Source organism: Schistocerca piceifrons, chromosome X, assembly GCF_021461385.2.
Source record: "Schistocerca piceifrons isolate TAMUIC-IGC-003096 chromosome X, iqSchPice1.1, whole genome shotgun sequence".
Taxonomy (NCBI): Eukaryota; Metazoa; Arthropoda; class Insecta; order Orthoptera; family Acrididae; genus Schistocerca; species Schistocerca piceifrons.
This window is the reverse complement of record NC_060149.1, coordinates 717993797-718021720: the sequence shown is the minus strand read 5'-3', so window position 1 is coordinate 718021720 and position 27924 is coordinate 717993797. Positions and strand designations below refer to the sequence as shown.

At 44.8% G+C, this 27924-nt stretch overlaps 1 protein-coding gene across 1 annotated transcript in view; it reads left to right on the top strand.

Annotated features, from left to right (window-relative positions):
- Positions 1 to 242: 242 nt before the first annotated feature.
- The window catches only part of LOC124722670, a 50726-nt gene continuing 23044 nt past the window's right edge, over positions 243 to 27924 (top strand). The window contains exon 1 of the mRNA XM_047247814.1: positions 243 to 432. Coding sequence (XP_047103770.1) covers positions 243 to 432 — 190 coding nt within the window. The remainder of the gene's footprint in view (positions 433 to 27924) is intronic.

Sequence of the window (27924 nt, the reverse complement as noted above, 5' to 3'; positions counted from 1 at the left end):
AATAAAAAATGGGGGTTCATGTTTAAAAAAACGCAGTTGATATCCGTTTGACCTATGGCAGCGCCATCTAGCGGGCCAACCATAGCGCCATCTGGTTTCCCCCTTCAAGCTACACAAGTTTCGTTCTTTATAGTTTCTTCGTTTGACGCTTATTTCGTAAGATATTTGGCCCGGTCACGATCAATGGACCACCCTGTATATGACGATCTAAAATGACGATTCCATTTAGTCGGCTCTCAGCCATGGTAGCGTACGGAAATGCCGCGCACGCCGGCCAACGCTCCACTCTCGGAGTTGTTTACTTCCGCGTCGCGGTATTTGTGTTTATCGTGTCCACTACTAACTTGCGAGCTGAGTTCGCGATGCCGACGAGCGAGGACGATGCGCGCGCGGCCGGGGCAGCCGCCTCGGACGCGCCGGAGTCGGCCGCTGGTCGGTCGGTCGGTCGGTCGGTCGGGTCTGGCCCGTCGGACGCCCCAGCGGCCGCTCCACACAGGACGGATCCCAGGTTGACGACCCAGGCTACGGCACCGGTTCATGACAGGATAGAACGTCAAGAACGATCGACAGGCGCTATTCGACCGCAGAAGACTACACACCACACGACGAAACCGTATTCGGACGTCGGCCATACGTCACATCACGACGGACGCAGCAATGAAGACGACCGCCAGGACTACGCCAGGAGACTCGATATATGTCGGGAGGAGGACAAAGAAACGCTGAAGGACATACAACGCCTTATCCGCAATTCACGGGAAACGCAATAGCAGGATAACGACACCTGTCTGGCATCTCCATCTATGGACTCAGATGGCGAATCACAGCACTCCCACCAAACGGTCGACGACGCGGAGATGGCAGCGGCCTTTCCAGCAGAAAACGACAACGACTCCCCACACGCAGAGGGGGACTTAACGCTCCTACACAACAAACGGCGCAGAAGCAACGCATTAGCCAAGGACTTAGCCAACCCGGCTAAGAGACGAACAGAGACCATCCCCACAACGAACCGATTCGCCCCACTGACACCTCAAGCTGCGCCTCCATCACCCACCAACAAGCCACAGGCACAAACTTCTAATACCGCAGAAGCCGTGGACAGAGACAAGAATGTGCTTCGCAGAGTGTCCCCAGTCACTATTTATTACACAAAGGATTACGTTCACCTCAACAGACTTCTAGAGGGCAACCTTAAAGCTATATACCAAAAGGACCGCATCAAATACCACTTTGAGTCCTTCGAAGACCAAAGACGTGCAATAAAATTCTTCACGAACCACAGCTTCTCCTATTTTACGCATCAAGCACCAGACGACAGGGAACTGAAAGTAGCTATCAAACGCCTTCCGGCGGAAGTTACCGAAGAACAACTTTACTATGCCCTCAAGGAAAAAGGCTTCAAAGTGCTACAAGTCTACCAATTTAAGGAACGCGGCGAGAAGACGAAACAACTGATACCGCAACCTGTGTACCGAGTCACCCTCCCATCCGGAAAAGACAGTGACGAGATATATGATGTCAAATACCTGCTCTACACACGAGTGATAATAGAAAACTATAATAGTAAAGAAGGACCAGTCCAGTGCCGACATTGCCAACGTTTCGAGCATACAGCGAACTACTGCAGCATGCCAGCCCGCTGCGTCCGCTGCGGTGGCTCCCATAAATCATCGAATTGTACCCATCCTAGGACGGCGCCCCCAAAGTGCGCCAATTGTGAACAAGAACATCCAGCGAGCTTCCGTGGTTGCCCCAAATTTCAAGAACTCCTGCGGAAATATACTAGAAGGACACCAAAGAAGTCGACCTCACAACGGCCTATAATTGTTACGAACTCCGCCATGGCAGCGATTCCGGCCACCCAACAACAAGCGGCACCTCTCCCTGTGGAAACAATCGCCTCTCGACCACAACCGGCACCCAGAGTGACTCTACGACAGACAAGACAACAGCGCTCTTATCCGAAGCAATACATGCCCATCCACCGACGTCACCACCAGCGGAGACATCATCTGCCTGGTCGACCACCTTTACACCAGCGTTAACAGATATTCTTCAACTACCCACCGCCCTCCAGCAGAAGCTGACGTCTATCCTCTCGCTTGTAGAAAGCGTACTGATAGATTTCCAAACACCCTAAATGGATAGACGGCATCACACGAGGAATCTTAACTTCTGCATCTGGAATGCCAACGGCCTGAAACTGAAGAAAATAGAATTCATGGACTTCTTACATCGCCACAGGATAGACATAGCATTTGTCTCCGAAACACATCTCCGCGAGTCAACCAACCTCCGCTTGAGGAACATGCACATCTACCGGACGGACAGACAGGACCAACGGGGTGAAGGGACAGCAGTTCTGATCAAAAAATGCATTCGTCACCACCAAGAAAGTTTACCCCAACTCCAGACTTTAGAGGCCACGGCAGTAACAATCCACACGACGCTCGGAAACATTACCTGTATTGCGGTTTACCTTAGCCCAAAGAAGCCTCTCCACCCAGAAGATGTTTACGCCGTTACAGAGGGTTACGACAAGATCCTCTTTGGAGGAGATCTTAATAGTAAACATGTTGCCTGGAATTCCTGTAAGACTAACCCAAAAGGACATACGTTGTCTGCACTGGCTGAGAATTTACATGTTTCCGTCCATGGCCCACGGGAACCGACGAGGATACCTGACGTCCAGACACAAGACCCTGATGTTCTAGACATCGCCATAATCAAGAACATCAACCCAAATCTCCATCTGCGGACGCTGGATGATCTTTCGTCGGACTACAGACCGGTGTTAGGACTCATAGAGAGGACTATTTTGCAACTACCACTGCCGACGACAAGAACTTACGACTGGCAGCAGTTCCAAACGTACCTCAACAACAATGTGTGACCAACCCAGGTCGTCACTACCACAGAAGCGATTGATGTGGCAGTCGCAGTACTCACGAAGAAGATTAACAGTGCGAAACAACGAACACTCACGGAGTGCCTGCAACCAGAAGTCAATTATGACGAGTTTCCACCACCACTGCAGGAACTTAAGACAAGGCGCAATCGATTTCCGAAACGATGGGTCCGTTACCGCCATCCGGATGATGGGCGGGAGACTCACAGACTAACCCGAGAACTCCAGCGGAAGGTTCAGGACTGGAAGCAACACACGTGGGTACTCCGACTGGACAACTTTCTATTACGCACCAAAGATGAATGGCGAATAGTTAAAAGTCTCAGACAGCAACAGCCCCCCAAAAGGGCAATTCGAGGACCCCATGGCCTCTTGTACGACTCACTGGCGCAGGCGGAGCTGTATGCGGATACATACCAACAACAGATGACTACGCCCCCACGGAGGATGGAGATGATGCACTCCACAGTGCAGAGGAGGACACAGCGGCGGAATGGGAAGCTATTCGGGACGCCCCGACTAACACTACGCCCCGGCTGACAACGCCGGAGGAAATTCGGAGGATTATCAAGTATAGCAAACGCACCTCACCAGGAACAGATAGTATCAGCAATACGGAATTGAAACACCTACCGAGAAAGCCTATTGTGCTTCTCACCCGGATAGTGAACAGCTGCCTCAGGACTGGATACTTCCCAGAGGCATGGAAGATTGCCAGAATAGTGCCAATACCAAAACCGGGCAAGGATCTCTCACACCCTGACAGCTACAGACCCATCAGTTTTGCGCCGGCCGAAGTGGCCGTGCGGTTAAAGGCGCTGCAGTCTGGAACCGCAAGACCGCTACGGTCGCAGGTTCGAATCCTGCCTGGGACATGGATGTTTGTGATGTCCTTAGGTTAGTTAGGTTTAACTAGTTCTAAGTTCTAGGGGACTAATGACCTCAGCAGTTGATTCCCATAGTGCTCAGAGCCATTTGAACCAACCCATCAGTTTACTGCCGACGCTGGGAAAGGTACTGGAACGTGTCTTACTGAAACGCATGCTGGACATCCTTGTGGCACACAGCATCATCCGACCGGAGCAGTTTGGCTTCCAGGCGAAAGCTATCGGCTGAGTTACAACTACTGCGCATCACGGAATCTATCCAAGACAATTTCAACAAGAAAAACATACCATTGGAGTCTTTCTAGATATAGAGAAGGCTTACGATAAAGTATGGCGACGTAACTTGATCGTCAAGCTCCGACGTACCACTCCCCTACCAGACAGCTATTTAAAACTTCTCGACAATTTTCTTCAGGATCGCAGATTATATGTTCGCATTGATGACAAGAATTCAACAACACGGCCTGTCCTTGTAGGACTTCCACAAGGATCGATCATATCTCCACTGCTGTTTAATTTATACATTAACGACCTCCCGACGATGCCACATGTTACTGCGAGTTTCTATGCCTGACTGCAGGCACCAGAATGGACCACCTCGTCACACGGATGCAGCGCCAACTAGATTTAGTGGACCACTGGACCCACAGGAACAAAATAACGGTCAATGCGGGGAAAACCAAAGTTATTGTCTTCACACGTCGGAGACCCATCGTCAATGAACGCCTGCGGATATCAGACCAGCCACTCCCCTGGGCAACAACTGTAAAATACCTTGGTGTGCATCTGGACGCCAAACTGCTGTATAGTCATCATATTATGGAGAAGAAGACGTCTGGCCTCAAAATGCTGGGAGCTCTCCTCCCATTTCTGAAGAGCTCGTACCTCAGCCAACGCACGAAACTCCAGTTGTACCACGCCACAGTCGAACCATCTATTTTGTATGGATCGACCTCTTGGGGTACTACGTGTGCCACTAACTACAAGAAGTTACAGGTTATACAAAGTAGATGCCTACGATGGATTACTGGAGCCCAATGCTGGATCCGGAATCATGATATTCATCGAGCCTAAAGCGAATCTTACCTCTCAGACAAGGTCAACGAGAAGGCACGAACCTTATTTCGGAAGTTGGACATGATACGTGACAGTACAACACAACTCACCACAGTAGGTACGGTAGAACCCTTACGCAACCACAAATATAAAGTACCGAAGGCGATAGTATTTGAGCCTCTGTAAATGATATCTCTACGTAATTCTCCATAATTTAAGGACATAAAGTCCTTTAGCACTTCTACACACATGTTTTCAAACACACACCAAAAGCAGCGAGTTAAAGGACCCTTCTGTGTGCCCAAACTAAAGCTGAAAGAACAATAAATAAATAAAGAGAAAATTTTTACCCTTTCCATTCCCTACAGAAGTAAAAATCAACGAAGTTGATCAGACTTCAGCACCACCACGCACAAAAAAGAAAAAAAAACTACTAACTTGCCTCATGGCGCACTCTTACCGCCGAGCGACGATCAAAGTAACATTTCAAGCCGAACATCCACGACCAAGAGCCTTTGAAGCTGAACTGTTGGTACGAGAGGATCTGCGTTTGAACCCCCTGGACGTGATCGGCATACATTTTTCCAACACAGAAAATGTTGTGTATATCAAGATCTCGACGGAGGCCTATCCGCTGAAATTGTACAACATCATGCCGCCGGACTAAAATTTAAACACTCTGGTGGACATGTAGGTGCAGTGACAGTGGACCATGCGAGATTCTGTCTCCAAACATTGCGGGTGTCTGAGCTCCCTTTCGAGGTGCCTCAAGAAGCAGTCGTTGCCGCTTTCCAACCATATGATAAGGTCTTGAGTCACCTCGCGGAGAAGTGGCAAACATTTACGACCTACCCAGTGTTAAATGGTGTCCAGCAGATGAAAATCGAGTTGACATGGTGCGATTACTCCTGACGCCCCTCCTGTAACAGATCCTTTCTCAATCCAAACATGTATCCAATGTTGCCAGTATATGAGGACGACAGAGCCCCCATAGCTTTTGTCGCAGCACATGCTTCCCCCACTGTGACAGTAGCTGATTGTCACATGTCTTCGATGTCAACATCCTGGGCCAATTACTTTGAAGAAGTGTATCAGACCACCAGCGTATCTGAGCGAGAGCATCCCACGGAGGCGTCTGAGCTGGCACCCTGCCAGTAATTGTGACCACTGCAGCAGACCTGGTGGGTCTACACCTGGGGGATGATTCCATTAAGCATTTTGCATCAACTGCAATATCATGTCGTCACAATGAATCTTACCACCATCCGAGCCCCTCACAAACTGGCCATGTTCTGAGACACCATCTACTCTGCAGATGTTGATACTGAACTCCTACAGGGGTTCGTTGCTGACTTCCAAGTGGCCATCACGTACACCGCCCACGTTTCTCACGCCTCCGATACTGGTAGTCGCATCGCCATCCTTCTGCGCGACGGGCTCCCTAAAAAGGATGTTGCATACCTCCCTACTGCACAGGGTATTGCCCTCGCCCTATTTGGTGTGCGTATCATTAACATCTGCGCGCCATCTGGCTCTAGCCGCCGTCATGACCGACATACATTCTTTGCAGAGGAGGTCACACCACTCTTCACAGGACCACAAGACGATTTGGTACTCGGTGGGGACTTCAACTCGACACTAGGGCCTGCTCACCAATTCCCACTCTGCTGCCATCGACTGCCTGCGACTCATTGACACTAGGATGAAGCTCCATGGAACACAACCGGGTTACAAATTTTACCCCACTCACTCGACAAGCTGCACAGACCACATCTACCTCACCCTCCCGCTTGCTAACAGCACCCACCATGCAAAAGTCCGGTCCATGGCCATGAAGCATACCTATGCAACGTCGCTCTTGCCTGACAACATGTGTGGCACAGTCAGGTCTATGGAAATTCAGTTTCGCCCACCTGACCTCTCCAGACTGTCGCCATATGGTGAAAGATGCATGGGCATAATGCTGGATAGTCGTGACACCTATGACTCCAACTTATCTTGGTGGCTCTCCTATGTAAAGCCGACCCTACGTAAAACATTGATGAGCTGTGGTAGAGAAGCCAAGGTTTGGCATACTAATAACTTGCACTTTTATTATTGCATCGCGACTGTCCAATGATGCCTTTTAGACGATGGTCCACTGAACAAAGGCGCAGATCTCCTCGATAATGCGCCGTCACCTGGAACGCACTTTAGTCCAATCTTGGACCTCTAATCGTATACCTCAAGAACATCTGTAGGTTTACCACCTCCTCTAGGAAAGACAACAACGACGTAGGGCTCTGATCCATGCCATCACTAATTCGAAAGGCCACTGGCATGAGACACAACAAACCTTCTGCCATGCTCTACACACTCATTTTGCCGGATTGCATGAGGCTGTATCGCATTCCATACAACTGATCACAGAGGTCGCATGACTTAACACGAGTGCTGCCCAGTGGAGGTAGCACATGAACTCCAAGAACATGTGACCCACATGAAGTAATCGGTGCTATCAAGGCGGGATCTGATAACAGATCCCAAGGGCCTGATGCCATCCCCATCGAATTTTACAAAACTTTTAAGTTCTTGTTGACTTCCACATGGACGACCATAGCACAAGAGCTGATGTACCCGATGACAGCGGTCCCTAACACCTCTCCTGATGGTATAATTATATCTGCCCAGAAACCGCACAGGCGATCGAGCGTCCATGATTATCGACCAACCACGTTGCTCAACAGCGATATGAAAATATTTACACTGCTACTGGCATTGTGGCTCAAGAAGGTCACATGTTACATCACCTCCTGCGACCAGACTTCCCTAGGATGCGACAACAATATCCGTATGGCCCTTTGCCATTACCAAGACATGATAGCATTTGCTCATCACCAACGTCCCCCTGGTGATTTGGCATCGCTGGACTTAAGACAGGCCTTCGACCATGTAGACCATTCCTATTAGGTAGTCAGGCCTTCGACCATGTAGACCATTCCTATTAGCAGACAGTTCTTCAACATGTGGGTTTCCCCAGTGGTTTTGTCACGGTAATTTTGCGCCTTCTGAGCAGCGCGACCTTCAGAATCATGTACAACGGCTGCCTCACGCCGCCCTGGTCATAGGACGATCTGCGATTTTATATGCTTTCGCTTTGGATCCCCTGCTCCAGGGACTGCGCCAACGTTTGGAAGGTATGACGTTGGATGGTAGCCGTTTCTGTTGCATGGCCTATGCAGATGACCTCGTCCTTTATCTGCGCAATGAAGATGGAGTTTGAGCAGCCCTGACATGGGTGGCGACTTACTGCGAAGCATCGAGCAGCTCCCTCAAAGTGTCAAAATCCAAGGTCTTGCTCAGTGGTGAGGGCCTACTGGGGGGAATCGTCGCCTCTCTTAGCGTCGCCGCCATCGTTCGATGTCTGGGCTTGAATTCGCAGCCGGTCTCCATCGCTCAGCGGCTATTATCTGTAGGCGTTTACTGTAGACCATCAGAGCTAGCCTTGCAGATTACAGGCTACGGGCCCCGACGTTATCCAACGCACCCAATATGTGGACATCTATCATGACTCCCGTATACCACATGCGGCTGAGGTACTACTGGTCCCAACTTTCCTGGGCCAACGTCTGTTGATGGAATTGGGCTGCTTCATCAGCCCAGGGATGTAGTTCAACGTGCCGTATGATTCCCTTAAACTCCCACCATGTGCCGACCAGAGTCACGGCACTGTGCATCAGCTCCAAATTCAAACACTGGCATCGTTGCCTGCAGAGTCTCACTGGACTCCTATCCAAGACTTTGCGCCAGAATCTTTGTTTGTCCCAATTTTGGTGTCGACCATCCCATCCCCCTTTTATCACATCCGGCAATTTTTCCTGGACTTCAGTTACGTCTACCAGTCTTTACCCCTTTACACATTGGTTTCAGACGAAAATAGTTTACAAAGTATTACAACAGTGCCATCCGCTCAACCCCATCGAAATTAAGTATCCCCAGTATGTGTGACGACACATATGGGAAGCGGTCCACGCCTGCTTTCTTGAATCCGACGTCCAATCAGCGTGATATATCACAGTGAATGGCAGACAAGTTAACTGACATCGACTGCATCGCACCCATCTAGCCGGCTCGCCCCTCTGCACCCACTGTGGAGTGGACGACACATGCGACCAGTGGTTCCATTGTGGTCCAGCGTCCGACGCGGCGTATTATGGCGTTTCTTACACGCCAAATACCCGCTCAGATCGACATCCACACACTTTTATTCCCGAAGGGGGCTTTCTACCCCACCACCAAAACACTCTGTGAACTGGATCTGCAGCCACACGATCCGTTATCTTTTTAATTCTGGCCATAAGTCAGTTCTAGGATATTGGAATTATCTCAACAAACGACACTGTGTCCTAACACGCGACCCACGCTATCAGCAATACTTCTCCAATTTTTTAGGGCGTACCTTTAATGATCCGCCTCACAGCTGGAACGTCCAAGCTATGGGAAGCTGAAAACTGATCTGAACCTACCCGAACTGAACAGAACCGATAACGGAATCTACGCCCACTCAACGAGAAGACATGCTTGGACTTGCTGGCCGACGCAGGATCTGCTACTCAAGGTGCTCATATATAACACAATAATAATAATAATAATATATAAAAATAAATACAAAATAAAATAAACTAAATACGGTTAATTTTCATGGCTCCCTTGCGGTTTCCTTCCCTTTATCCTTTCTCGGCCCCTCATAGCTCTTGGTTATTCGTACTGGGAGTACGATTAGATAGGGGCCAACGCCTGAAGTCTTTCTTTTTTTTTAAATTTTGGGTCAAAGTGGTGGTGGCAATTTTCCTTCTTTTTTTTTGAATCCCTTTTATACTCCCCAGGGGAAAATTAAAAAAATAAATAAATAAAAGACAAGAAAAGAAGAGTGGTTAAGGCGACGGCAGTTCGGGTTCGAGTGCCAGTCCAGCATAAATTTTGAAGTGTCAGTAATAAAACGTACAGCTGATGTCAAAACGTATTTGCAGTTTGCGTATCAATCTCGCAATTCCCAAACAGATACACCTCTACAACGTTTGGCAACCATTGATTGCTGTTTGTCGATGTGCGTCACCGTATTGCTTTGTCTTCTACATCCACATCCACATGACTATGTTGTACTTCACAATTACATGCCTGCCAGCTGGTTCATCGAACCACCATCAAGCTATTTCTCTACTGTTCCACATTCGAACAGCACGGGGGAAGAACAAACATTTAAATCTTTCGGTTCGAGCTTTGTTTATCTTACTTCATTTCGATGATCATTTCTTCCTGTGTAGGTGGGAGTTATCAAAATATTTTTTCATTCGGAGAAGAAAAGTGGAGATTGAAATTTAGTGAAAAGATCTCGCTGCAGCGAAAAACACCTTTGTTTTAATGAATGCCAACCCACGTCACGGATCAAATCCGTGACACACTCTCCCCTATTTCGCAACAATACACAACGAGCTGCCCTTCCTTGAGCTTTTTCGATTTCTTCCGTCAATCCTATCTGATATGGATCCCATACCGTGCAGCAGTACTCCAGTAGCGGACGGACAAGCGCAGTGTAGGCAGGCTCTTTAGTTCCTTGGGGAACTTCAGATGTTATTTTTGTTTTACTCGATGACCTCCCGTCAGTTATTTCCAACTGTGACCTTTCTGACGGGAAAACACGAATCCAGTCACACAAGTGAGATGATATTCCATAGGCACGCAATTTGATTAGATGTCGCTTATGAAGAACGGTGTCAAAAGGCTTCTGGAAATCTTGAAATATGAAACAAATTTGAGATCCCCTGTCGACAGCACTCACTACTATGTGCAAATAAAGAATTAGTTGTGTTACACAAGAACGATATTTTCTCAATCCATGCTGTGTGTCAACAGGTCGTTTTCCTCGAGGAAATTCATAAGGTTCGAACACAGTATATGTTCCAAAATCATTCTGCAAATTAACTTCAGTGTATGAGGTCTGTAATTCAGCGGATTACTCCTATTTCTCTTCTTGAGTAGTGTACGGATCTTCCGTCGAGGGAGCGGTTCTATATGATTGCTAAATATGGAGGTATTGCATCAGCATATTCTGAAAGGTACTTAACTCGTATACAACGTGGACCGGAGGCGGTGCCTTTATTAAGTGATTTAAGCTGCTTTGCCTGAAAGATATGAGAATATATCACCTTCTATATTCCCTTTTGTTGGTCAACTTTTAATATGACTATTGTAATTTTATGTTGATGTTCAACGTACTAAAGCTTATATGTGCGATGGCTTCAATGCGTTTAAATCATGTACGTATGATGACTGCTGTAAAAGTCCTGTTCCGAGGCCAAAATAAAAAACAACAAAAACATCTTTCACCCCTCACTCACTATAAAGGGATCACTGCCACGCGCCTACCAGAGGGCTGTGTGCGCGCCCTTCTACCCCACCACTCCGACAAGAAGTGCTCAGTTATCGCGTGCCTATGTGACATCGCCCCCCCATGAACCATGGACCTTGCCGTTGGTGGGGAGGCTTGCGTGCCTCAGCGGTACAGATGGCCGTACCGTAGGTGCAACCACAACGGAGGGGTATCTGTTGAGAGGCCAGACAAACGTGTGGTTCCTGAAGAGGGGCAGCAGCCTTTTCAGTAGTTGCAGGGGCAACAGTCTGGATGATTGACTGATCTGGCCTTGCAACACTAACCAAAACGGCCTTGCTGTGCTGGTACTGCGAAAGGGGAAACTACAGCCGTAATTTTTCCCGAGGGCATGCAGCTTTATTGTATGATTAAATGATGATGGCGTCCTCTTGGGTAAAATATTCCGGAGGTAAAATAGTCCCCCATTCGGATCTCCGGGCGGGGACTACTCAAGAGGACGTCGTTATCAGGAGAAAGAAAAGTGGCGTTCTACGGATCGGAGGGTGGAATGTCAGATCCCTTAATCGGGCAGGTAGGTTAGAAAATTTAAAAAGTGAAATGGATAGGTTAAAGTTAGATATAGAGGGAATTAGTGAAGTTCGGTGGCAGGAGGAACAAGACTTTTGGTCAGGTGAATACAGGGTTATAAATACAAAATCAAATAGGGGTAATGCAGGAGTAGGTTTAATAATGAATAAAAAAATAGGAGTGCGGGTAAGCTACTACAAACAGCATAGTGAACGCATTATTGTGGCCAAGATAGACACAAAGCCCAGGCCTACTACAGTAGTACAAGTTTATATACCTACTAGTTCTGCAGATGATGAAGAAATTGATGAAATGTATGATGAGATAAAAAAAATTATTCAGGTAGTGAAGGGAGACGAACATTTAATAGTCATGGGTGACTGGGATTCGTCATTAGGAAAAGGGAGAGAAGGAAACATAGTAGGTGAATATGGATTGGGGGGAAGAAATGAAAGAGGAAGCCGTCTGGTAGAATTTTGCACAGAGCATAACTTAATCATAGCTAACACTTGGTTCAAGAATCATAAAAGAAGGTTGTATACATGGAAGAATCCTGGAGATACTAAAAGGTATCAGATAGATTATATAATGGTAAGACAGAGATTTAGGAACCAGGTTTTAAATTGTAAGACATTTCCAGGGGCAGATGTCGACGCTGACCACAATCTATTGGTTATGAACTGTACATTAAAACTGAAGAAACTACAAAAAGGTGCTAATTTAAAGAGATGGGACCTGGATAAACTGACTAAACCAGAGGTTGTAGAAAGTTTCAGGGAGAGCATAAGGGAACAATTGACAGGAATGGGGGAAAGAAATACAGTAGAAGAAGAATGGGTAGCTCTGAGGGATGAAGTAGTGAAGGCAGCAGAGGATCAAGTAGGTAAAAAGACGAAGGCTAATAGAAATCCTTGCGTAACAGAAGAAATATTGAATTTAATTGATGAAAGGAGAAAATATAAAAATGCAGTAAACGAAGCAGGCAAAAAGAAATACAAACGTCTCAAAAATGAGATCGACAGGAAGTGCAAAATGGCTAAGCAGGGATGGCTAGAGGACAAATGTAAGGATGTAGACGCTTATCTCACTAGGGGTAAGATAGATACTGCCTACAGGAAAATTAAAGAGACGTTTGGAGAGAAGAGAACCACTTGTATGAATATCAAGAGCTCAGATGGAAACCCAGTTCTAAGCAAAGAAGGGAAGGCGGAAAGGTGGAAGGAGTATATAGAGGGTTTATACAAGGACGATGTACTTGAGGACAATATTATGGAAGTGGAAGAGGATATAGATGAAGACGAAATGGGAGATAAGATACTGCGTGAAGAGTTTGACAGAGCACTGAAAGACCTGACTCGAAACAAGGCCCCGGGAGCAGACAACATTCCATTAGAACTACTGACGGCCTTGGGAGAGCCAGTCCTGACAAAACTCTACCATCTGGTGAGCAAGATGTATGAGACAGGCGAAATACCCTCAGACTTCAAGAAGAATATAATAATTACAATCCCAAAGAAAGCAGGTGTTGACAGATGTGAAAATTACCGAACTATCAGTTTAATAAGTCACAGCTGCAAAATACTTTACAGACGCATGGAAAAACTGGTAGAAGTGACCTCGGGGAACATCAGTTTGGATTCCGTAGAAATATTGGAACACGAGAGGCAGTACTAACCTTACGACTTATCTTAGAAGAAAAGGCAAACCTACGTTTCTAGCATTTGTAGACTTAGAGAAAGCTTTTGACAATGTTAACTGGAATACTCTCTTTCAAATTCTGAAGGTGGCAGGGGTAAAATACAGGGAGCGAAAGGCTATTTACAATTTGTACGGAAACCAAATGGCAGTTATAAGAGTCGAGGGACATGAAAGGGAAGCAGTGGTTGGGAAAGGAGTGAGACAGGGTTGTACCCTCTCCCCGATGTTATTCAATCTGTATATTGAGCAAGCAGTAAAGGAAACAAAAGAAAAATTCGGAGTAGGTATTAAAATTCATGGAGAAGAAATAAAACCTTTGAGGTTCACCGATGACATTGTAATTCTGTCAGAGACAGCAAAGGACTTGGAAGAGCAGTTGAACGGAATGGACAGTGTCTTGAAAGGAGGATATAAGATGAACATCAACAAGAGCAAAACGAGGATAATGGAATGTAGTCAAATTAAATCAGGTGATGCTGAGGGAATTAGATTAGGAAATGAGACACTTAAAGTAGTAAAGGAGTTTTGCTATTTGGGGAGTAAAATAACTGATGATGGTCGAAGTAAGAGTTGTTGGTTGGGTTGTTTTGGGGAAGGAGACCAGACAGCGAGGTCATCGGTCGCATCGGATTAGGGAAGGACGGGGAAGGAAGTCGACCGTGCCCTTTGAAAGGAACCATCCCGGCATTTGCCTGGAGCGATTTAGGTAAACCGCGGAAAACCTAAATCAGGATGGCCGGACGCGGGATTGAACCGTCGTCCTCCCGAATGCGAGTCCAGTGTCTAACCACTGCGCCACCTCGCTCGGTGAAGTAGAGAGGATATAAAATGGAAAAACTGGTAGAAGCTGACCTCGGGGAACATCAGTTTGGATTCCGTAGAAATGTTGGAACGCGAGAGGCAATACTAACCTTACGACTTATCTTAGAAGAAAGATTAAGAAAAGGCAAACCTACGTTTCTAGCATTTGTAGACTTAGATAAAGCTTTTGACAATGTTAACTGGAATACTCTCTTTCAAATTCTGAAGGTGGCAGGGGTAAAATACAGGGAGCGAAAGGCTATTTACAATTTGTACAGAAACCAGATGGCAGTTATAAGAGTCGAGGGGCATGAAAGGGAAGCAGTGGTTGGGAAAGGAGTGAGACAGGGTTGTACCCTCTCCCCGATGTTATTCAATCTGTATATTGAGCAAGCAGTAAAGGAAACAAAAGAAAAATTCGGAGTAGGTATTAAAATTCATGGAGAAGAAATAAAACCTTTGAGGTTCACCGATGACATTGTAATTCAAAGGCTATTTACAATTTGTACAGAAACGAAATGGCAGTTATAAGAGTCGAGGGGCATGAAAGGGAAGCAGTGGTTGGGAAAGGAGTGAGACAGGGTTGTACCCTCTCCCCGATGTTATTCAATCTGTATATTGAGCAAGCAGTAAAGGAAACAAAAGAAAAATTCGGAGTAGGTATTAAAATTCATATAGAAGAAATAAAACCTTTGAGGTTCACCGATGACATTGTAATTCTGTCAGAGACAGCAAAGGACTTGGAAGAGCAGTTGAACGGAATGGACAGTGTCTTGAAAGGAGGATATAAGATGAACATCAACAAAAGCAAAACGAGGATAATGGAATGTAGTCAAATTAAATCGGGTGATGCTGAGGGAATTAGATTAGGAAATGAGACACTTAAAGTAGTAAAGGAGTTTTGCTATTTAGGGAGTAAAATAACTGATGATGGTCGAAGTAAGAGTTGTTGGTTGGGTTGTTTTGGGGAAGGAGACCAGACAGCGAGGTCATCGGTCGCATCGGATTAGGGAAGGACGGGGAAGGAAGTCGACCGTGCCCTTTGAAAGGAACCATCCCGGCATTTGCCTGGAACGATTTAGGGAAACCACGGAAAACCTAAATCAGGATGGCCGGACGCGGGATTGAACCGTCGTCCTCCCGAATGCGAGTCCAGTGTCTAACCACTGCGTCACCTCGCTCGGTGAAGTAGAGAGGATATAAAATGTAGACCTGCAATGGCAAGGAAATCGTTTCTGAAGAAGAGAAATTTGTTAACATCGAGTATAGATTTAAGTGTCAGGAAGTCGTTTCTGAAAGTATTTGTATGGAGTGTAGCCATGTATGGAAGTGAAACATGGACGATAAATAGTTTGGAAAAGAAGAGAATAGAAGCTTTCGAAATGTGGTGCTACAGAAGAATGCTGAAGATTAGATGGGTAGATCATATAACTAATGAGGAGGTATTGAATAGAATCGGGGAGAAGAGGAGTTTGTAGCACAACTTGACAAAAAGAAGGGACCGGTTGGTAGGACATGTTTTGAGGCATCAAGGGATCACAAATTTAGCATTGGAGGGCAGCGTGGAAGGTAAAAATCGTAGAGGGAGACCAAGAGATGAATACACTAAGCAGATTCAGAAGGATGTAGGTTGCAGTAAGTACTGGGAGATGAAGAAGCTTGCACAGGATAGAGTAGCATGGAGAGCTGCATCAAACCAGTCTCAGGACTGAAGACCACAACAACAACAACGACAACATTTGACAGCGCTTGTCAGGTACCGTGTTACCCCGGTACTAATCGGAGCTGTTCCTGAGCGGCACGTGGAAGCTTGGAACCTAAACCTTCAGTGTAACTTTCAATGTCCCGTGGACAGCGCGGATATTATAGAAGAAACACGACCTTTGATTCGACAAGAACAGGAAAGGAATCATGTCCATGCCTCTCTCAAGGAAATCATTCAGGCATTCTCTGAAATGATTTAGGGAAACTGTAAATCCTGGATCTGGATGGCCAGATCAAGGGCGGACCCAACGACGGATAGGGGAGTCCAGCTGCAACGTCCGTTCTTTCCCTTCCAAAGAAACAATCTTGTTCTTGTTGTGATCTTCAGTCCAAAGACTGGTCTGATGCAGCTCTCCACGCTGTTCTATCTTGTGCAAGCCTCTTCATCTCTGCATAACTACAGCAACCCACATCCGTTTAAGCCTGCTTACTGTATTCGTCTCTAGGTCTCCCTGCACAATTTTTACCTCTTCCCTCCAGTATTAAACTGGCGGTTCCTTGATGTCTCAGAATGTGTCATATCAACCGATTCCTTCATGTAGTCAAGTTGTGCCAAAAATTTCCTTTCTCGCTAATTGTATTCAGTGCCTCATCTTTAGTCACTTTCAGGTCCTTTGCAGTCTGACATGATTACAGTGTCACTGGCAAACCTCCATTTTTTTATTTCTTTTCCCTGAACTTTAATTCCTTCTCCGAATTTTTCTTTGGCTTCCTTTACTGCTTGCTCAGTGTGCAGATTAAACAACTTCAGCGACCACCTAGAGCCCTGTCTTATTCCCTTGTCAACCATAGCTTCCCTTTCATGCCCTTCGACTCTTATAACTACTGCCTCGTTTCTGTACAAGTTGTATGTAAATCTTCGCTGTCTGTATTTTACCTCTGCTATGTTAGGGATTTCGAAGAGAAAGTCTTCTCCACCTGGCCAGTCAGACAGACTCACCCATTCAGTATCACTCTGAAAGAAAGTAGAACATTTACCGAATATAGTCTAGTAGCAAATCTACACTGTGCAAGCCACAGTGAAGTACACGTCAGAGAGTACTTTCCATTATACCACTTACTAGACCTCATTCCGTTCCGTTCGCGTACAGAGCACAAGAGGAATGTGCTTCAAAGGCCGTGTGGGCACTGTAATTAGTCGAAAGCAGTACGTATGGAGTTGTAGCATATTCCTACATTTATCACTTCAAGGTGGTTCTTGAAGCTTTGTAAGGAGTGTTTCACGGGACTGTTTAACTCTATCTTAAAGTGTCTGCCAGTTCATTTATTTCAGAACCTCCCTAACGTTCTCTCTAAGCCATTTGTCTTGAAATCTCTAAACTATTTCGCCATTCTCCACGAAATTAACATGAGGTTCACTCCCTTTGGTTGTGATGGGAATGTTGGTAAAGACAAGTCATCGTTTAACGTTGTTACCAACACGCTCGAAAAGTTCTTGGCCGATTTAATACATACTTTGACGCGATACTCTAATGAACATTCGGACGGACCTATGCTATATTGTTTTAATGTATATAATATATTAATATATGTTTAGTACAGAAAGGGGATACATTGTTACTAAAAATTTCGAAAAGTATTTAAGCGATTTACTTCAAAAATTTACATGATATTCTAATTAACATTTTGATGGACGTAGGTTATATATTTTAATACATATAATACATAAATATATACGTAATATACAAAGGGGAAACTTTGTTATCAAAAATTTCAAAAACTTATTGACCAATTTACTTCAAATTTTTATACGTTACTCTAATAAACGTTCGGACGGTCACAGGCTATATGTGTTTCAATATATAAATATTTACACAGGTTGATTCATCTGCCCCTACCGATGTAATTTTATGCAACCCGTAATGTTACATCTAATTTTCATGGACTATGCGCCAGATTTTCGTATTCTTTCGCTCACTACGCGCAACCTATTTGTCCTGCAGAAAAAAGGAGCAGGATCTTTTTGTAGGCAATTTACATTAATTACATTTTGTTCTGGGATACGTTTTCGCTGGAGGCCAAAGTTTGCGAGTTATTGAAGAAAAAAGTACAAAAGTGATCTCCAAACGCACCTCCACTCTCACATTCTGCCCTCAACGGTCAGCATTTCTAGTATGTTGTTCATGGTACTCCCTCCTATCACTGTACATATATTTGCGACCGCACGAATTATTTTCCACATTCGACCTTTTATGATCTTCACTGACTGGACTTATTACGCTTCCGGCTTAGTCGAGCATCTGCAAATTGAAAGATTGACGTTTGTGTAAATTTTACCTAACAGTTTTGTGAATTTTAATAGCACAAAATAAAAAATTACATCGTTGTATTTGTCAGGCCTTCTGGTTACGGAACTATTGTGTGTGTAAGGGTTAAGTTTGGATCGAATTGTCAACGTAATTAGTTTTAGCGCAACGTTTACAAAAGTTGTTTTTCTTTCATTACCCTCACGGGCACGTTTAAATCAAAAATGTTAACGAAGTAGTCTACTACGCTGGTAGTACAACAGTCCAATCAATATAAACCAAGATAAGGTCAACTATTGGGGATAATCCGTGCAGTACGAAATTTTTGTACAGTGGTGGAACCGCGTGAAATCCTGACTGGTGAGAGATGAGCGTGGGGTGGGGGTGCGTTTGGTGGTCACTTTTGAATGTTGTTCGTGAATAACTCGAAAACCTTGACCTCCAGCGAAAACATAAACCAGTACAAAAGCTAACTAAATTTAATTCATTACAAAAAGGTCCTGCTCCTTTTTTTTCTGGAGGACTAATAGCTTGCGCGTAGCGAGCAAGGGAATATGAAATATGGTTTATCAAAGCCAGCTATTACGGATTGCATGAAACGGCAGCAATAAAGGCAAATGAATATCCCTGTACAATAAGGTAACATTGCTAAAAAAAATCTCGAAAAAGTTATTGGCTGATTTGCTTCAAATTTTTACGCGATACTCTAATACACATTGTGACCGGCATAAGCTATATAAATTTTCTAGGAATAATACACAAATTTTCAGTTTACAGCAACTGCAAGAAGAATATGCGGTTCTGCGCTCTGATGTGAAAATGTGCGGTTCAGTTTGTTTTTCCTCACAGTCAGTTTTAACTACGATAGCTGGGCATTTAAATCATTAGACAAACTGTTTCTCCCATCTATATTCTTTCTAATTAAATATATTTTTTAACAAAAATTGTTACACAACCGTTTTATGTTTTGTTTTCTTCCTCGCTGTTGGTTATCACAGAAAACATGAAAGTTATATTTATGGTTTATCGACTTATGATAGAGAACTACTACGAAATCTGAATTTGCAATAACAATGAACAAGGTCAAAGAGAGCGGGCAAGAGGAGATGGACAGATAGGGGGGAGGTGGACTTGGTCATAGGGGGGGGGGGGGGGGAAATGGGGAGATGCACACAGAGAGGGGGAAAGAGGATACGGATAGACACGGGGGAAGGAGAAGATAGGCAGAGAGAGGAGGGAGAAGGAGATCAGCACACAGTATACCGAATTCCCGTATATACAGAGGCCGGCAAAAAAATATATACACACTTTAAGGAATGAGAAGTATTACTTACGTGTTTACGTTTAATAATTGATCACACATATTGTACAACCTTCAGTTTAGAACATGGTTTCTTTAAATGTTCAAAATGTTCACTGTTGGCGGCTATACACATAACAGAACGACGAGCGGTAGCCGCAACTCCGTCAGTCAGTGTTACACTGGAGATCAGTGCACACGTCGCTGTAACCTCGTGGATTAGTTCCTTCAGCGTGCATGGCTTACAATAGCCCAATCAATATAAACCAAAAAAAGGTCGACAATTGGGGATAATCAGTGCAGTAGGAATATCTTTCACAGTTCCCCACAACTAAAAGTCCACAGATCTTAGATCTGGTGACTGTGGAGGGAACTCAATGGGCCCTCTTCGTCCAATCCAACGCCGCAGAAAACTGTCATCTAGGAAAGCTCGTACGGCTAGGTGGTAGTGTGGTGAGGTCCCGTCCTGTTGGCAGAAGACCTTTTCATCAGCTCCATAAAGCGCACGTATACCTGGCAAAATTGATATGTGTAACATTTCCATGTACACTGACAGTAGCATCAAAGAAAAAGCCTCCTACTACGTCCATAGATGATAGTCCACACCACACATGAACCCCAGGTAGATTGACCGCTTTATCCACAAAAACATGCGGATTTTCCGGTGTACAATACACACTGTCATGCCGATTCACGGTTCCATTAAGTTTAAATTGTGCCTCGTCACTCCTCACCACCTTCGTCACAAATCGTTCATCAGTTACCATTTGCTGATACCATTCGCAAAACTGCAATTGGCGATCAGGACCATCATCATTAATCGCGTGCAGTAATCGTGGAATGTAAACTTTCCACTTTACAGCTTTCAGATTTCGTCATACACTTGTACTGCTAACCCCCGCTTCACGTGATCACTATGTAGCAGACTTCTGTGGAGAATTAACAAACCTTTTCAACACTAGAGACGATGAAGTAGGACTTACGGCTGTACGCTGTTTGCTGATCTTCCTCTGTGAATATCACAAATCGTTCCATGCAATTCAAACTTGTCAGTGATGAGTTTAATTGTTAGGCGGGTCGGCGGTTCTGTTTCAAACTCCCGCCTCCACTGACGCTGCACTTCAACGGCATTATCAAACTCAAAAACCAATTCACAATACATTTTCGTTGCTTGAATGTCAAGCGTGCTCCAGCCATCTTGTTTTCTCAATACCGAGATGAAGGTACTAACGTCTATTGAGTCAGAGACCATACTACACTACTGGCCATAAAATTTGCTACACCAAGAAGAAATGCAGATGATAAACGGGTATTCATTGGACAAATATATTATACTAGAACTGGCATGTGATTACATTTACACGCAATTTGGATGCATAGATCTTGAGAAATCAGTTCCCAGAACAACCACCTCTGGCCGTAATAACGGCCTTGATACGCCTGGGCATTGAGTCAATCAGAGCTTGGATGGCGTGTACAGGTACAGCTGCCCATGCAGCGTCAACACGATTCCACAGTTCATCAAGAGTAGTGACTGGCGTATTGTGACGAGCCAGTTGTTCGGCCACCATTGACCAGACGTTTTCAGTTGGTGAGAGATCTGGAGAATGTGTTGGCCAGGGCAGCAGTCGAACATTTTCTGTATCCGGAAAGACCCGTACAGGACCTGTAACATGCGGTCGTGCATTATCCTGCTGAAATGTACGGTTTCGCAGGGATCGAATGAAGGGCAGAGCCACGGGTCGCAACACATCTGAAATGTAACGTCCACTGTTAAAAGTACCGTCAATGCGAACAAGAGGTGACCGAGACGTGTAACCAATGGCACCCCATACCATCACGCCGGGTGATACGCCAGTATGGCGATGACGAATACACGCTACCAATGTGCGTTCACCGCGATGTCGCCAAACATGGATGCGACCATCCTGATACTTTAAACAGAACTTGGATTCGTCCGAAAAAATTACGTTTTGCCATTCGTGCACCCAGGTTCGTCGTTGAGTACACCATCGCAGGCGCTCCTGTCTGTGACGCAGCGTCAAGAGTAACCGCAGCCATGGTGTCCGAGCTGATAGTCCATGCTGCTGCAAACGTCATCGAACTTTTCGTGAAGATGGTTGTTGTCTTGCAAACGTTCCCATCTGTTGACTCAGGGATCGAGACGTGGCTGCACGATCCGTTACAGCCCTGCGGATAAGATGCCTGTCATCTCGACTGCTAGTGATGCGAGGCCGTTGGGATCCAGCACGGCGTTCCGTATTACCCTCCTGAACCCACCGATTCCATATTCTGCTAACAGTCATTGGATCTCGACCAACGCGAGCAGCAATGTCGCGATACGATAAACTGCAATCGCGACAGGCTACAATCCGACTTTTATCAAAGTCGGAAACGTGATGGTAAGCATTTCTCCTCCTTACACAAGGCATCACAACAACGTTTCACGCCGGTCAACTGCTGTTTGTGTATGAGAAATTGGTTGGAATCTTCCCTCGTGTTAGCACGGTGTAGGTGTCGCCACCGGCGCCAACCCTGTGTGAATGCTCTGAAAAGTTAATCATTTGCATATCACAGCATCTTCTTCCTGTCGGTTAAATTTCGCGTCTGTAGCACGTCATCTTCGTGGTGTAGCAATTTTAATGGCCAGTAGTGTACAACACACTCATAACTCAAATCGAACAACAATATCGATATTTCAATAGAATCTGACAAAGAGTGTTTACATATTGCTGGCGGGCTCTGTATTTAGCAGTTATGAATGATTGCTGGCTTTGCTACTACTTTACATTTTCTTCGTACTGACCGACTGGGATCATGCAACAACTTCAGTTACCTCTGCTTTGCCATTAGCTCCAGAATTTTTTGTATATTTTGGTAGGTCTCTTTAGTGCTCCCTATTTTCAAGCCTTCTTTTGTTTGCGTTCCACCCACTGCCATTCTAATGACCCATTTTTCAAGTACCCCGTAATCCGTTCAGCATGTAAGTCACTGTAAAGTACAGCCAATCGTACAAACATCCCTAACCATTGTAGTATAGTGTTTCAGTTTAGTAATATTGAATGAATTTTTCGACGACGCTTAGCAGAACATAATAAAAAACTTTAATAGGAAACATTTCCTAATGTTCTGCAACACTGTATCTATTTGGTCGCAAACTGGCTTTTGGCTACCTAGATCTTCGTCAGCTGCCAACTGAATGTCGCAAATACACATAAAATGACGTGCAACATACACAGACATTATTTATACAAAAGATACAGTATGACAATTATTGAACTATATGAAATAAAATCGTCATAACTTCTGAATGGTTAGCGTTAGAACGTTCAAACTGCACGGTTGGCCGCGGGGCATGATGGGAATTAGTATGCGCTCTACGGTTTTGTTTAGCGACGAAGCCCACTTTCATTTGGATGGGTTCGTCAATAAACAAAACTGACGCATTTGGGGGACTGGGAATACGTATTTCGCGATCGAGAAGTCTCTTCACCCTTAACAGGTGACTGTGTGGTGTGCAATGTCCATTCACAGAATAATCGCTGCGATTTTCCTTGGTGGCATTGTGACTACCGATCTGTATCAGAAGGTTTTTTGAAGATGATTTCATCCCCATTATCCAAAGTGAACCTGATTTTGACAAGATGTGTTTCACGCAAGACGGAGCTCGACCTCATCGAAGCAGGAGAGTGTCTGATGTCCTGGAGGAGCACTTTGGGGATCGCATTCTGGCTCTGGGGTACCCAAAGGCCACTGGCATGGGTTTCGATTGGCCGCCATATTCTCCGGATATAAACACATGCGACTCCTTTTTTGTTCGGCTATATTAAAGACAAGGTGTACAGCAATAACCCCTAAACTATTACTGAACTCAAAACAGCCATTCAGGAGGTCATCGACAGCATCGATGTTCCGACACTTCAAAGGGTCATGCAGAATGTCGCTATTCGTCTGCGCCACATCATCGCCAATGACGGCAGACATATCGAACAAGTCATAATCTAAATCCGAATACATGTAGTGACGTTTACATGTTGAATGAAGTGTGTGCACGTCGTAGTTTGTAATTAATTTACGTTTTTTTTCATATAGTTCAATAAATATCACCCTGTAAAAGGATGATGACAGAGTGTTGACGTAGGAAAGTATTACAGGCTTTTTCATGTCACGCACAAGAAGTAACCGCAACTAAAAGAGAAAATACAGGTTTTTTTTTTTTTTTTTTTTTTTTTTTTTTTTTTTTTTTTTTTGGGAGATACGTTTAACAATCATAGCCAAGCTCTGTGGGAAAGTATATATTGGCCAGTTAGGCAGAGCTGTGTCAATTAAGTTATCTGAACATGACGGAAGCTAGAGATTAAGAAAGAAAGATTCAACCTATGTCTTTTAACAGTAAACCACTCATATGATGCAGAAGGTGATGGTTTATATTCTGTCGAGAAAAGCAGAAAGATGACTCTACGGGAAATGCTTGAAAACAACAAATACGTGCCACAGAAAGCCAGCACAATACGATGATAAAAGACTAAACTCGGTTTCCTTTTTCCCCTCTGTTATATTAAGTTTTAGTTGCAATTAGCAGATCAAGATCGTAAATTCAACTTTATTTTTCATTAGTTGTATCTTCATATACAAAGCTTTGTTTTTAGTTAATATAACTGTTTCTGCGGGACGTAGCATCTTTTTCATCTGCTGTATAAGTAATACTTGCGTAAGCCGCCCATCACTTTATCTGTGTTTGCGACATTCAGTTGTCATCTCATGAGGGCCTACGAAGCACAAAGCTAGTTTCTGACCAAACAAAAATAATTTTGCGAACATTAGGAAGAGTTTCCGGTCTGATGTTAGTTTTTTTCAAATGGTTCTAATGGCTTTGACCACTATGGGACTTAACATCTGTGGTCATCAGCCCCCTAGAACCTAGAACTACTTAAACCTAACTAACCTAAAGACATCACACACATCCATGCCCAAGGCAGGATTCGAACCTGCGACCGTAGCAGTCGCGCGGTTCCGAACTGAGCGCCTAGAACCGCGAGACCACCGCGGCCGGCATATTAGTTTTTGTTTTTCGCTTTTTGCTTTTAGTGATACGTTTCTCGTTGTACTTGTTTTTACTATAACAGAAAGATTTTTTTTAATTTTGTTATTTCTCACGCCTGTTGCAGAATTTTCTGATCCATTTTTGTATGTTTTCTCGAAGATATTTAAAATTAATTTACTATCCTTTCCGTTTTACCTATTTACCTTTCTACACATTTAGTGCATTTTTATTTGCCGTCTCATATCTCTGTGCCAGGATGCGTAATACATAAAGTTGTGCCACCCAAAAAACCGCAGCTGTGCAATTTGTGGTCATATAGTTATACAAAATAATTTCTCGATCACGCGCAGAAGTCCACGCGATGCTGACCGGCCGCTGTATCATCTACATCTACATCTACGTGATTACTCTGCTATTCACAATAAAGTGCCTGGCAGAGGGTTCAATGAACCACCTTCAAGCTGTCTCTCTAACGTTCCACTCTCGAACGGCACGCGTGAAAAACGAGCACTTAAATTTTTCTGTGTGAGCCTTCATTTCTCTTATTTTATTGTGATGATCATTTCTCCCTATGTAGGTGGGTGCCAACAGAATGTTTTCGCAATCGGAGGAGAAAACTGGTGATTGAAATTTCATGAGAAAATCCCGTCGCAACGAAAAACGCCTTTGTTTTAATGATTGCCATTCCAATTCACGTATCATGTCTGTGACACTATCTCCTCTATTTCGCGATAATACAAAACGAACTGCCCTTCTTTGTACTTTTTCGATGTCATCCGTCAGTCCCACCTGATGCGGATCCCACACCGCACAGCAATACTCCAGAATAGGGCGGACAGGCGTGGTGTAAGCAGTCTCTTTAGTAGACCTGTTGCACCTTCTAAGTGTTCTGCCAATGAATCGCAGTCTTTGGTTTGCTCTACCCACAATATTATCTATGTGATCGTTCCAATTTAGGTTATTTGTAACTGTAATCCCTAAGTATTTAACTGAATTTACAGCCTTTAGATTTGTGTGATTTATCGCGTAATCGAAATTTAGCTGATTTCTTTTAGCACTCATATGAATAACTTCACACTTTTCTTTATTCAGGGTCAACTGCCACTTTTCACACCATACAGATATTTTATCTAAATCATTTTGATCATTTGGTTCAAATGGCTCTCAGTAGCGATTCACGAAAAGAACGCCTCCTTTCCTCTAGAGACTCCCACCCGAGTTCCTGAAGCATTTCCGTAACACTCACGTGATGATCACCTACCAGTAACAAATCTAGCAGCCCGCCTCTGAATTGCCTCTATGTCCTCCCTCAATCCGACCTGATAGGGATCCCAAACGCTCGAGCAGTACTCAAGAATAGGTCGTATTAGTGGTCTCCTTTACAGATGAACCACATCTTTCCAAAATTCTACCAATGAACCGAAGACGACTATCCGCCTTCCCCACAACAGTCATTACATGCTTGTCCCACTTCATATCGCTCTGCAATGTTACGCCCAAATATTTAATCGACGTGACTGTGTCAAGCGCTACATTACTAATGAAGTAGTCAAACATTACGGGATTCTTTTCCTATTCATCTGCATTAATTTACATTTATCTATATTTAGACTTAGCTGCCATTCATTACACCAATCACAAATCCTGTCTAAGTCATCTTGTATCCTCCTACAGTGACTCAACGACGACACCTTCCCGTACACCAGAGCATCATCAGCAAACAGCCACACATTGCTATCCACCCTATCCAAAACATCATTTATGTATTTACGTTTGGAGCATTGTGTGCAGGGCCCTCCAACCAGCTCGGGATTTTGACGATCTAACGCGCCAGTCGGACAAAATTTGGCATGATATCCCTCAGGAGAACATCCAACAACTCTTATCAATCAATACCAAGCCGAATAACTGCTCGCATAAGGGCCAGAGGTGGCACAACGTTTTATTGACTAGCTCAATTTGTTCAAATGGTTCAAATGGCTCTGAGTACTATGGGACTTAACTTCTTAGGTCATCAGTCCCCTACAACTTAGAACTACTTAAACCTAACTAACCTAAGAACATCACACACATCCATGCCAGGATTCGAACCTGCGACCGTAGCGGTCGCGCGGTTCCAGACTGTGGCGACTAGAACCGCTCGGCCACTCCGGCCGGCTCTCACTTTGTGAAGTTCTTTCTCTTGAACAAATCATTCAGTTTTTCTGGAATTGTAATCATATGTTTGTCTGTACTTGTACATCACATCTAGTGTCACATTCGGTACATTCCTTCGTAGTGCGTCGATTTTTCTTTTTTGTCTTAAGTGCACATTTTTCGAGTCTTTTGTTTAAGGTACACGCGTAATCCGGTGGCTCGTTACAGCGTAATAATGTACAAAAAGCATACAAAGCTCCGTGTTCCGGACCGGACGGGCCAATCAGGACGGACCGATCTTCGTATTATCCCTTGTCAATGGCGTCATTTGAATGCGGTATGTAGGGGCATGGGATCAGCACATCGCCCTCCCGGCAGCTGTCGGGCTTCTAGACCTTGGAGCCGCTACTTCAAACTCAAGTAGTTTCTCAATTGGCATAACAAGGCTGAGTGGGCACCGCTCCAGTCCTCCCACCAAGGGAAAATCCCTGGGAGGACCGGAAATCGAAAATAGGTCCTCCGCATAACAGCCAGACACTCTGACAACATTTTTTTGTTATCTTGCTTGCTGTTTTTCCGTCGTCTTCACGTCTGTGGTCGCATGAATTTCAAATTCAGTCAGTTTTCATTTAGTGAATTTATATCGCCCAGTTCTCCACCAGTAAACCTAGCCATATTGCTGTGTGTCACTGTTAACGCACGCTATCTGATCTAATGTATCGAGGCACACATAACTGGGCGTTAATGTGAGGTGTGACCACCATTTGCTTTTATGATAACTTGAACTCTGCTAGAGACAGTTTCAGTGAGGTGTCTGAATGTCGCCGGCCGTTGTGGCCGAGCGGTTCTAGGCGCTTCAGTCTGAAACCGCGCTGCTGCTACGGTCTCAGGTTGGAATCCTGCCTCGGGCATGGATGTGTGTGTTGTCCTTAGGTTAGTTACGTTGTAGTAGTTCTAAGTCTAGGAGACTGATGACCTCAGATGTTAAGTCCCATAGTGCTTAGAGCCATTTGAACCATTTGTCTGAATGTCAGTGGAGCAGTAACAGACTATTTTTCTTGAAGAGCCGAAACTAGACGCTGGGGTCTGGTGCGTAGTCAACATTCTAACTCATCCCAATGATGTTCCACTGAGCTCAAGTCAG